This window comes from Gymnoscopelus microlampas (assembly GCF_963454915.1).
Source record: "Gymnoscopelus microlampas genome assembly, chromosome: 20".
Taxonomy (NCBI): Eukaryota; Metazoa; Chordata; class Actinopteri; order Myctophiformes; family Myctophidae; genus Gymnoscopelus; species Gymnoscopelus microlampas.
In genome coordinates, this window is record NC_139957.1 from 34676749 (window position 1) to 34690285 (window position 13537).

The window sequence follows — 13537 nt, forward strand, 5'->3', positions numbered from 1 at the left end:
ACTTTATTGATTAAACTCGCAGATACCAGACGCATATGTTTACTGTTGATTGTGACATACGAGACATGCACTTTGCACGATTTTACCTGGTTTGCATTTCAAACCTTGGAACAATGACAAAACTGAAGTAAACAAGCAATTTATCCTCCCGCCTGGCTGTTCTGTTTATTTATTTTTCTTTTAATAATGCCCTACACTATTTCTGAAACACAAAAGTGGCTCCACTATCTAAATGTTTTAAGCAATAATTTGTTCATCTCATTTCTAAGTCGCGTGCCAGCAACATTTCAACATTTCCTGGGAAGTTATCTAAATGAAAATATGATAATGGCCAGATATACAGGAGTCATATCTCCTTCAAAAATAAGCCACACTGTTTATGTCAAGTGAAAAAGTATTTCAGATATAATCTTCACAGCGCCAACCACACAATAAAATCCTGAGTGTTAATTCAACTCAGACAGTGTCCAAATGGACCTGTAAGGGCCCATTTGTACCATTTGTACTGAGTTAAATTGACACTGAGGATTTTACTGTGCAGAGAGATGCAGAGAGATACTAAAATTCCTCCATGCAACCCCCCCCCCTTCTTACCCTGATAAAGAGTGACTGTGCTGGCGTGTTAGAGAAGTCCCTGTCCCTCTAAACTTAATGCCTCACTTCGGAAATGTTTTAGAGCCCTCAATTAGGGTCATTACCTCCCTGCGAAAATAAACTTCACAGTTGGTGGGGAAACAAGACACACAAATTTTGTCTTTGGCACAGAGGGGGAAAACGTTTCGCCTCACGAACCAAAATGAAGGCATTTAAATCAAAGGTTAATAGAATCAAGGGGGGAGCTGTGATTTCCATAAGGAATACGCTGTGCTTTGTGATCCCAGCCAAGAATGTGGTCCAAGTCCACCATGCCAGGCGTACAAGTTTATCTCTCTCTTCTGCAACACTGATTAATATTCTGTGGGAAAACTTACAGAATGTGATGTGAGATGCTGCTTTGATACTTTTCCTGAGATAGATGTATCTATCTATCTATCTATCTATCCATCCATCTATCTGAGCAGTGTTGGTAGGCAGGTCTTTAAAATGGGAAAGTGTGTAACTTTTCACTATTTGTCAAATGAATTAATGACTACACTAGTTAATTATAATATGTGTTCATTAAAATGTAAGCTAAGCAGAATTAGGTCTAAAACACAGCTTTGTGTTTCATCTGCAACCCACAGAGGACAGTGGACACTATTCATTGATTTCTTTTCATTCTAAAGGCTATGAAGTTAACATCATTTGGATTCAATTGAAACATTGTAAAATTACAGTCACTAAAATTGAGGTCACTTATACTCTTTGCAAAAGCAATGCTTAGAAGAGCTTAAATGCATCAGCTTATCAGCTTAACCATAGTCTATTAAACTCAAACACCCCATCAAATTAAATTTAAGTAGGCCTACAATGCATCAGTTTACACCACTTTTTTTTTTATTGCTTTAGCTAATTTGGAATGATGTTAATTTGAAACAAATGATTTTTGGTTTGGTTCCATTCAGAGCCAGTGCGCAGCTTTCACTTAAGTTGAATTCACTTCACAACGAAAATAGGGACACTGTAGTCGATATTAGGTCTACATTAATTTAAAGCGGATTATTATATTTTTAAAACACACAATACACATAAAATGATGAGCCTGCAGCATTTGTTTGATTAAGAATGGGAAATCACAGGGAAATCTACCATGCGCTTCATGGGAATTTAATTACAATCAAAGTGGATTACGCTACTGTTTCCCAAACAGTGGGTCGGGGCCCATTTGTGGGTCGCGGGTCCATTTTTATGGGTCAAGAGTAAATATTCCCTTACCTTTTTTTCCCCATTTCCCACATTTTGTTTTTAGTTATTTCAAAAGATTTTAATTTTGGGATTTTTTTCAAAACTACATGAATTATAAAAGAAATTCTGACATTTTTCAAAATAATTTAATAAATAAATACCAAAAAATCCATAAATTCGAAAATAAATGTTTAAGAAGTAGTGAAAATAGCCGATCTAAAAGCTCACGCCACATGGCAGTGTTGTGAGCTTGTAGATCTGCTATTTTTTACTAGTTTGGGTCCCGGGAAACGTCTTTAATTTCTCTTTTGGGTCTCGAGCTAAAAAGTTTGGGAACCACTGACTGGATTACACGATCAGATCCACTGTAATCTAAACAGAACACTTGTTTTTAATTGGTAACTTTAACCTTAAAAATGAGACAATTTATTAGTCTGTAACACCGCTTTTTGTATGGAAAAATATTCCAAAATTACCGTATTATTATCATTTATTTATTTTTCACCAATTAAAAAAAATAAATAGCCGATCTACAAGCTCACAATGCGTCACATCGCGAAGCGTTGTGAGCTTGTAGATTGGCAATTTTCAAATAGCCGTATAGCCATAGTCAGATGTGCCAAACGAGATCTGTGCGGATCAAAGGTATCGCTACTGAATACTGATGCAATTAACCATAAGTAAATAATATTACCGTATAGTTAAATACATAAAAGTCAAAATGTGCAAAACCGATCATTTCACAACGTCACCGCGTATATAAACGTAATCTGTAATTATAGAACCAACCGTATTCACAAAGCTTTTCTAGTCAAAGACAAAGTGCTCCCACGGAATCTTCTGTAAAAGCTATAAGAAACCGCAACAAAAATATCAAAGATTATTATAGGCTACTTGTGCAATAATGTCCAAGTATTGTTGCCATGTCTTCACATGAGGTTACAAATTGGTTACAAAGTTTCCTACTGAATGAATGTGTCACCATGCAGAGAGTTGGTGAGTCTTCCTCAGTGTTGCCATATTGCGTGAGAGAAATAAGCAACCAGGGCTATGAAAACAAGCCCCAAAGAAGCAAGACCACATGAGCACTTAAAAACCTATTGAGTGTATACATTGGCTATTTTCAAAAAAATCTTGAAATATAATGTGGAATGTATGGAAGATGTTTTTGAAACATTTCTAACGACACAAATCTGGTACCGGTTTCCCCTGGCATCAAATATTTTCATTTAATTGATTGATTGATTGAATACTTTATTAACAGTTTGCAGTCCATACAAAAGGATTAAACCCAAGAAAGCACTACGGCTCGTTTCCATTGGGGTCCTGTGTATTAAATTCATCGAAACATTTAGTGACCGACAAATATACAATACTATGCAAAAACATCATATAAACGAGTAGTAATCAAAAAGAAAATATATGGGGGTTATGGACCAATACATATTAATTTGTGGGTCCATGACATGAAAATATTTGAGAACCACTGGTTAAAAATAATAATTAGAACACTTTTGGAAGCAAGCCTAAATAAGCAACTACACTTTAGAAACAATTAAGCCCCAAAAAACACAACCCACAAGTTGGCCACAACTAACCAATATTTAACAAGCGACTTTACAGCAAAAACAAGCCCAATGTCGCTTATAAAAAGCAGACATGGCAACACCGCAGACAGCGCGTCGTGCATGCCGCGCATTCACGAGCGCCGGTTGAGTCTATCTCACTAAGTGCGCGCGCCTCAAAGTCCTAGAGCAGAAAGATAATATAGTGGGGTCTCCAGTGCTACCACAATGGGAGGAGTATGAAAGTTACACCGAGCCCTGCCCACCTCCTGCAGACATATAAGACGCTGCAGTGAAGCAAAACTGGCCACTAAAGTCTTAAATCTAGCTGAAAAGACTGACTAAAAGGACAGAACTTTGGCCATAATTCACCAAGCTTATTACATTCATACATTCTTTTCATTGGATTCTTGCAATGATCATTATGGCCACCAAGGCATTCTAAGGTGCTCATTTGAATTTTTCTTATTTTACATGGATACCCAAAACCACTGTTAAACGTTTTTACAGTTTGCCACTGAATAGTTTTGCTGAAAAGAGACTAAAAACATCCTTTTTTTTTTTTAGGAACAAGTGTGCAGAAAATCTGTTATAATGGCACTGGACACTGAGTTTGGTGTGAAGGGAAGCAGCATCATTAGGGAATGGAGTGGACAGGTCCAGCCTGCTCTGGTCGCGTCCTTCGTTTTCCTCTTCTGTCTGGAAGCCTGTCTGTGGGTCAGGAACCTCAGGCTCAAGAGAAGACTGCCAGGACCGTTCGCCTGGCCAGTTGTGGGCAATGCCATGCAGCTTGGCCAAATGCCTCACATCTCCTTCGCTAGACTGGCAAAGAAATATGGCAATGTGTATCAGATACGACTGGGCTGCAATGACATAGTGGTTCTCAATGGTGACAGGGCGATACGGCAGGCTCTGATAGAGCACAGTGCTGAATTTGCGGGCAGACCCAACTTTGTGTCCTTCCAGATGGTTTCTGGAGGCAGGAGCATGGCGTTTGGTAATTACAGTAAACAGTGGAAAATGCATAGGAGGGTTGCTCAATCCAGCATCCGAGCCTTCTCCTCTGCGAACAGTCAGACCAAAAGAGTCTTTGAGCAGCACGTTACAGCCGAGGCGATGGAGCTGGTGCAGGTATTTCTGAGAAAAAGCACTGACGGACGGTATTTCAACCCCTCTCAAGAATTCACAGTAGCTGCTGCCAACGTGATGTGTGCGCTGTGCTTTGGGAAGCGATATGGACACAGTGACCTGGAGTTCAGGACCCTTTTAAAGAGGGTGGACAAGTTCGGGGAGACAGTAGGCGCCGGCAGCTTAGTGGACGTCATGCCTTGGCTTCAGTCCTTCCCCAATCCGGTCCGCAGCGTCTATGAGAACTTCAAGCACATCAACGAGGAGTTCTTCGCCTTCGTGAAAGGCAAAGTGGTGCAGCACCGGGAGACCTTTGACCCCACCGTGACCCGGGACATGAGTGACGCCATCATCAATGTGATTGAGCACGGGAAGGACAATGGACTGACAAAAGACTTTGTGGAGGGCACAGTCGCAGATCTCATCGGAGCGGGGCAAGACACAACATCCACAGCGTTGCACTGGATTATGCTGCTCCTGGTAAAACACACCGACATCCAAGTCCAGCTGCAGGGCCTCATAGACAAAGTGGTGGGCCGTGACAGACTGCCATGCTTCGAAGACAGAAGCAGCCTGGGCCTCCTAGACGCCTTCATCTACGAGACCATGCGCTTCACCAGCTTCGTCCCCCTCACCATCCCCCACTCCACCACCTCAGATGTCACCATCGAGGGCCTCCGAATCCCCAAGGACACGGTGGTCTTCATCAACCAGTGGTCCGTCAACCATGACACTCTAAAGTGGACAGACCCGCACGTTTTTGACCCCTCACGCTTCCTGGATGAAAACGGATCCATAGACAAAGATCTTACAGGCAATGTCATGATCTTCTCTGCAGGGAAGAGACGATGTATTGGAGACCAGATCGCAAAAGTGGAGATCTTTTTATTCACGGCGATGCTGCTGCATCAGTGCAGCTTTGAGAATAACCCCTCTGAGCCCGTCACCCTTGACTGCTCCTATGGGCTCACACTCAAGCCTTTTCACAGCAGCATCCATGCCAAGCTCAGGGGCAAGCTGCTTGGCTTGGTCTCCCCAGCGTGAGCACTCTAATCTCAATACTGTGACTTAAGGCCAGCAAAGACAATAACACTTTCTCATCAGTGATGTTTTAGCAGTAAGTATTATCAAACTTGCACTGAATGCTGTTGTTGTAACTCATATTTAATATTTAATTAATATCTAAAAACAGTCTATTATGTTTGCATTGTTGTTGATGCAGGGTTGAGAATTATTTCAAACATGTATGGTTGGTTATATAGGTAGAAATTGAAGTGAATATACATTTTGAAAGTTTGAATATAAAGCTCTTGTGGGAATCAGTGCAAAGTTCTCAAAATATACTTGATCCAATTACCTTTTTTCTTTTTTTACATTTTGAGTTGTGTGCTTATTTTACATCCATTATTCAGCATGTACATATATGATATGTGCAGGGAACAGCAATATCCCTGAGGTGACAATATAAACTAATATCACACTACAGTATATGAAATGCTTGTGAACGTGTGTGAATGTTATGCCACTTGAAGACTTATTTTTGTTGTCGCTCTCTTCTCTAATGGTATAAGAAGTTATTTAGCCATTGTCACGTAAAGCAATTAATTACAAAGTATTTTTTATAGCTATATATTTCAGGTATGACAATAGTTTTAAAGAAATTTTAATCCAATTATCTACTGTACTCAGTGTATATGAACACATTGAATATACTGTTCGAAGGATGCACGTGGAAGCTGAACAAATGAAGAGGAAGTCTCTCCAAGAAAGACTAAAAAGATTTGATGAAGGAGAGATTGCATTGGAGAGAGAAAAAAAAACATGAGCACATGACAAAATGTGTTATATCTAAGGGTCAGCTTTACTGTAGAAGCACTGCAGCTATCTCACTAGTAGATAAGAGCACACAAATGCTGTGCAAGATAATCCTTTTCTCAGTCTCGGACTCAAAAGGCATGTTTGTTTACACGACACTCTTCTCAAAGCTACATGGATATAATTCACTTCTATCAAAGACTTTTTGTGTTCAGGAACTGATGCCAACAACCCTAACTACAGCATGCCTCGACTGCTTAGGGAGGAATTCTTCATATGGAGTATGTTGTTAATTTAAGATGGTTGCTCTATGTGATTGGAGAAAATAAGCTACATCTGAAATGAATAAAGTGATTTAAAAAAAAAATCTGTCAATGGTCTGTTTTAATTGTGAGTCTGTCTGAGTATCTGGGTTATATTCCAATGGCATTTATTTCCATACCAATTACACCATTCTAAATATTTGCTGCACTTTGTTTATGTGTGATTTGGAGTTCGCCAAAAGAATACATATGTCATGAGGTGGTCACAGCTCACATCGATGCAGTATTGAAGGTCTGATAGTACATGTAATGTGACGGTCATTAGGATTATTTTACAAAAATGATTAAGAAGGTCAGTAGTCTGTAGACAGAAACGCTATCCACCCATACAGTATTGTGAGTGTTCAAGTAGAAAGGCAGCTTTTAACCACTTTCTTCTTGTGTGAAGCTACAGTAACATTTGATGACCCCTCTCAAGCCGCAAAGCTGTGTGGTCATCACTGGTTATGATGCAAAAAGGGTTTCTCAATCTTAACTCTAGCCCACATAGTTTCCCAATTGTCAGAACTGGCTGATACAGTATCTGAACTGTAAGATGTCCTAACAACAGGACTGAAATCTGCCTGCGTTTGGCAACACTTTGGTTAGCAGTCTGTTCGTGCCATGCATTATTATCATTGAAGGCTATACACAGTTCTACAATGCTGAAATAGTATCTGAATATCACTTTGAAAGTTATTTTTTTATTGCACAAACAGCCATATGAGCAGAGGAATTCACAAAGTATCGCAATTTGAATTATTCTTCAAAAGTGTCTCGATACAGCCGCAAGCCCAACAGCTGCATAATCTCATTTACTTTGTTTAAAGGGCAATTATGCCGACAATATAAATACATTCTTTTATAGAGCATAATAAAGTGCTGATTGTATAACTTTAGGGTCATATCTTAGCGTCTGATTCTATATGTTTATACTTAACAGCTTTGTTGGAAATAACAAAATCATGTTTTAAAATAACTAAGGAAAGTTTATATATGAAAATCTTAACAAGCCATTACTATACCAGCCGTGGCCTATTTACAGTACCTAATACCTATACTGTATATAAAAATGAGTCAGCCTGTTAAAGTGCTTGTAATTCACCAATATTAATTTAATTAATAATTTACAGTATTAAGAAGCAGTTGCTGGGCCAGTGACCATGCGTGCTCTAGGTATGAGTTTTTATTTTTATTACCATTTGAAGGTGTCAAAGCGTCATCTCTCTGTCCTATTCTTTAGCCGCATGAATTCCCAAAAATCTCATTTTGTCTTTGGAAACCAGACCTATGGACTAGCTATCTGCACTCCCCCTCTCTCAAACTGACGCAGGACTGGAACAAGGCCTGAATGGGACTCTGAGGTCTATAAGCTGTGGTCACAATGGGAGGAGAGAGATAATAAAAAACCTGAGTTGCTGACCCCTCCCACCAAGGAGATACTTATAAGCGAGAGTGTTAAGGCTGAAATCTGCATTCCTCTGAAGTGGTCAACTGAAGACGCACAGCACCATCGCTAACCGCTCCGCCTCATCATCAAGACATCCTGTGTGTGAGTGAGACAGCGTATGAGGGGTGCTGAAGATTCACACCTTGGATTTTTACATTTAATGTTTGAACGGAGTATAGGACTAAAACTTTTTTTATATATTTGTATTTTTTAAATATTCAAGATTATGTACAGAAGTGATACGTGAAATGTTCTGACTTTTGGAAAAGCCCAGGTCAAATCAAGTGACATTTTCTTTGCATTGGACACAGTGGGGGAAAAAACAAACATAAAAAACTAGAAACCACCACAGGAAACAGCAATGGCTCAGCTGGACACAGAGTTTGGTGTGAAGGGCAGTAGCAACATCAGGGAGTGGAGTGGACAGGTCCAGCCTGCTCTGGTTGCATCCTTCATTTTCCTCTTCTGTCTGGAAGCCTGTCTGTGGGTCAGGAACCTCAGGCTCAAAAGAAGACTGCCAGGACCTTTCGCCTGGCCAGTTGTGGGCAATGCCATGCAGCTTGGCCAAATGCCTCATATCAGCTTTGCCGAATTGGCAAAGAAATATGGCAATGTGTATCAGATCCGACTAGGCTCCAGTGATATTGTTGTTCTTAATGGATACACGGTAATACGCCAGGCTCTGGTACAGCACAGTACAGAGTTTGCAGGCAGACCCAACTTTGTCTCTTTCAAGTCTGTCTCAGGTGGAAACGGCATTAGCTTTACCAATTATAGCAACCAATGGAAGATGCACAGGAAAATTGCTCAATCAACCATCAGAGCCTTCTCGTCTGCCAACAGTCAGACCAAAAAAGCCTTTGAGCAGCACGTTGTGGCTGAGGCCACTGAACTAGTTGAGGTTTTCCTTAAACTCAGCGCTGAAGGGCAGTATTTCAACCCGGCACAAGAGCTGACAGTAGCTGCTGCAAATGTGATTTGCGCCTTGTGCTTTGGAAAACGCTATGCACACAATGAGCTCGAGTTCAGAGCCCTGTTGAAGAGGCTGGACACGTTTGGGGAAACCGTGGGGGCTGGCAGCTTGGTGGACGTCATGCCCTGGCTTCAGTCATTCCCCAATCCAGTGCGCAGCATGTTCAACAACTTCAAAAACATCAATGAGGAGTTCTTTGACTTTGTGCGGGGCAAGGTGGTGGCGCACAGGGAGACCTTTGACCCGCAGGTCACCCGTGACATGAGCGATGCTTTCATCGGGGTGATGGACAATGCAGACAGTGACATCGGCCTAAATGCAGCCCACACGGAGGGAACCATGGCGGACTTAATTGGCGCGGGCTTTGACACCGTTTCTACTTGCCTTCAGTGGATGCTCCTTTTACTGGCTAAACACAACGATATACAAATCAAACTTCAGGAGCTGATCGACACAGAGGTGGGCCGTGACAGACTGCCATGTATCGAAGACAGAAGCAGCCTGGCCTACCTGGATGCCTTCATCTATGAGACCATGCGCTTCATCAGCTTTGTCCCCCTCACCATCCCCCACTCCACCACCTCAGACGTAACCATCGAGGGCCTCCATATCCCCAAAGACACAGTGGTCTTCATCAACCAGTGGTCCGTCAACCATGACCCTCTAAAGTTTAAGGACCCACACGTTTTTGACCCCTCACGCTTCCTGGATGAAAACGGATCCATAGACAAAGATCTTACCAGCAATGTCATGATCTTCTCTGCAGGGAAGAGACGATGTATTGGAGACCAGATCGCGAAAGTGGAGATATTTTTGTTCTTTGCTATTCTAGTCCACCAGTGTTGCATCGAGAAGAATCCCAATCAGGAACTGTCTTTAAACTGCTCTTATGGATTAACACTGAAACCTCTTGACTACACGATCTCTGCCAAACCCAGAGGAGAACAACTCATATACCGATAAAAGCCTATGGACTTGCACTGTGAATTCACACAGAGTAGTAATACAGTGCACTATTAGGTATGTACTCAAAAACAAATATATGCCTTTATATGAACATACTGTTTTATTTAATAAGCTATTTTATTACTTCTGGAATTGTATTTAAATTGACACTAACAATCCAAAGATAAGCTTTCTCACTTCTGACAAATCGTTCTGATATGTTTGGACCAAATCACTGTATCTCTGTGGGACCAACTCAGTCCCCTACACAGAGAAACTGAAGGAATGTGCATTATATCTGAGTCATCGGAGCAGTTTCAGCCTTTGAAAGTGCTGTCGCAGACGAATCTGCTATTCCAATCTAAATGGCAGAGGCGATCCAAACATAATATGCAAAGCTTGCTCCAGAAGTATATTTTAAGGCAGCAATAAAATATATATATAGTGTCTGTGATGTGGTGACAAAAACCACAGTTCACAATAAATGTTAAATATGTATTGTTATTTAGATGAGTGTATAAGTTTGAATGACCTCAAATTGCCGTATAAACTGGTGGTCAGGAATTCACTGTAAATGCTTTGCTTTGTTCACTGATAGAGGGATTATGTGTTATGTGTTTTGTGTCCCAAAAGAATAATCTGAATACTTATCCATCCAACCACCCACATGGTTTTATGCAGTGAAATATTTTATGTTTAAATGAACTAATTTGTGTATGCAAATTCATATCAAGGTATGTTATTGGTTTAAATTACGCTTTTAATTTAGACAACATTAACCATGACCTTGCATGCTATTGCTGTGTTCTTATACATGTCCATATAATATATGAAATATTATTACATACAGTATGTGACTGCTATTTCAAATGTATTCACACGTTCACAAATTATTTGAAAAAACACACTGCTGTCATACAGGTTATTCAGTTATTTTCTATACTGTATTATTACAACTTTGCACTCCATGTCCACTGTATAGAGCACTCCATGTTTGACTAAAGCCACAGATGTACAATAAACATTTTATATTGATTTATATGTCTGCATCTATGTGGGATGTACTGCATGAGTAAGAGCAGTGTTTGGAAGTCCAGAGGCAGGCAGGTCAAAGAGATAACGATAGATTGTGATGTCTGGTCTGTGTGTTGTTGTGAAGGACTCATATGGGTTCCTGTGAGCTCCTGTGCTGTTTCCCAGAACCTAGCCCACCCATTACCAATGTTTTGACCAGTGGTGGCAAAAGTACTCAACATTTTTACTTAAGTAAAAGTATCAATACTGCAATGTAGAAATACTCTGTTACAAGTAAAACTCAGAAATTCAGAATTTACTTGAGTAAAAGTACAAAAGTATTGGCATCAAAATGTACTTAAAAGTACCAAAAGTAGAAAGTACTCATTATGTAGAATGTCCCATTTCACAAGTTTTCAAATGTATGAAAATCTTTTGAAAATAGCCTACAATCTACAAGCTCACAATTAGCTTGTAGTTCTTTTCAAATAGCCAAAGTATAAATAGGGCTGAAGTGGTTAATTGTATGTTTTGTAATAATAATCCAAATCTATAAGTAACTAACTAACTGAAATGTTCTAATACTTGTAGTGGAGTAAAAAGTACAATATTTGACTCTGAGATGTAGTGGAGTAAAAGTATATATATTTTTTTAAATAATCCAGTAAAGTAAAAGTACCTCAAACCTGTACTTAAGTACAGTACTTACTGTAAGTAAATGTACTTAGTTACTTTCCACCACTGGTCTCACCCATGTATCTAAACAGCTACGGCATGAATGGCAAATGACATCAGCTAAAATGTGAAATGTTAACACTGTGCCCTGGGATCAATTCTGTATCAACTCAGGGCTTTTAAATGGCATTCATGTGGCATCTCTTCCTTGAAATCAAAATAAAGGCAATCGTTGATGATTGCCCTCACTGACCAAGGTGATAACACTCCTTTCCTAAACACAGATAGGTCAGCATGTCTGCCTGTCTGCATGCATGTACAGTACTATGTCTGCTTGCAAGAGCCTTTACCAGCAGAGAGATGGAACTCTGAGGAAGGCTTGTTTTCACATGGGTTAATGCAGAGCAGGTTGGAGACGTTCCGTTCTGTTTCACTTTGCTCGGGTCTCTCTCTCTCTGCCCTGACACCGCAGGGACCTTAGAGGGGTTTGGTTGGGAAGGGGAGGGGTGGTTCACAGAGTAGCCGCAGTACATGCCTCCACTCCAGCAGAACAAGCTGCTTGACCTTGTCCACTTTGCCGCCACCCTGCCCCCCCCCTTCTGAAGCACACCCAAGAAATCACCCTGCTGAAAGACTCCCTTTCACCCTTAATTTTAAATCTCCCCCCACCCCGCTACCCCACTCCCCCAAGGCCCTGGACCTGCTGAGTTTTACTTCTGACAGGGAAAACAAAAAAGTGCACTGGCCGGCTTTTTCTCCCGATGTGGGGTTTCCTCACATTTTTGCACGTACGCCGAGTGACCCCACGCCCCTCAGTCCGGGACCTACCCCTTCTGCTACCAACCAGTCACAGCGCAGCACAGCGCAGCAGGCCTACAGCACAGCACAGCGCAGCACAGCACAGGACAGCGCTGTGTTGAAACCCCTGTCCATTGCCAGAGGTTTGTTAGCTACTTGAACCATACACTTAGTTGACCAGTTTCCCTAGGCAAGAGGTTAGTTGAGGTAGTACTGTAGGTAACCATAGTGAGGTTGCACTATTTACAAACAATTGGGGGGCTGGTAGGCCTTAGAAGAAGTGCTCCCGTCTGTCCATACAGCCAAACATTGTGTGAGCGTTGGCTGGAGATGGTATCGCTGTCGTTCAATTCAACCGGTCTTTAACCATCATGAACGTCACCACAACAGCCACAGCTCCAGACCAAATGAAAGAGACGAACAACATTGCAACTGTACGTATCCTGATACAAACACTGAGCATCTGTCTTAATAAGTCATCTGATTGCGGTACAGTTGGATCCAAAGAGGAAAATGACAGTTTCTGACAGTCACTTCCACAAACCCAGTTCCTCGTCTAATAGATCTTCCATGTCTTCAGGCCAGACTCTCTGTCAGAACACTTTGCAGCACAAAAATAACTTAATTGTGTCCGGTACAAAGTGGAGAGTCCTTATTTGCATTCTAATTCAATATAATATATTCCAGAGTTGCTCTGTGATGTTCCATTGGTTCCCTTGGTTAACCCAAAAATATGTTTCCTTTCTTTTGTTTGCATGTCTGAAAACCCCCCTGTGGAATTATGTCACGGTCATAAACACTGCACAGGACTTACTGTATTGTTCCACTTGACATTACAATCAAATGTTGTGCGCCTTTTTAACTTTGGGATGCTCTGCTGAAGATTGTATCTATTCAGAGAACTCACTGATGTGCATCCCAACTATTAGTGAACCTTAACAGTGTTCTTGAATGTCACCTCATGCAAGGCCCATAAGGGAACGAGAGGTGACCTTTTTCAATAAACAATTACCTAACTCATTATTGTAGGGTGGAACGTTTACGACTT

General features: G+C 40.9%; 2 protein-coding genes across 2 annotated transcripts; both read left to right on the forward strand.

Annotated features, from left to right (window-relative positions):
- Positions 1-3705: 3705 nt before the first annotated feature.
- Positions 3706-6690, forward strand: cyp1c1 (cytochrome P450, family 1, subfamily C, polypeptide 1). Its single transcript, XM_084045748.1, has 2 exons — positions 3706-3835; positions 3957-6690. Exon 2 carries the CDS (start codon positions 3984-3986, stop codon positions 5559-5561), a length of 1578 nt encoding a protein of 525 aa, XP_083901874.1. The 5' UTR covers positions 3706-3835; positions 3957-3983; the 3' UTR covers positions 5562-6690.
- Positions 6691-8096: 1406 nt separating this feature from the next.
- On the forward strand, positions 8097-11202 carry LOC311035701 (cytochrome P450 1B1-like). Its single transcript, XM_084044073.1, has one exon. The coding sequence runs from the start codon at positions 8446-8448 to the stop codon at positions 10018-10020; it is 1575 nt and encodes a 524-aa protein (XP_083900199.1). The 5' UTR covers positions 8097-8445; the 3' UTR covers positions 10021-11202.
- Positions 11203-13537: the final 2335 nt, after the last annotated feature.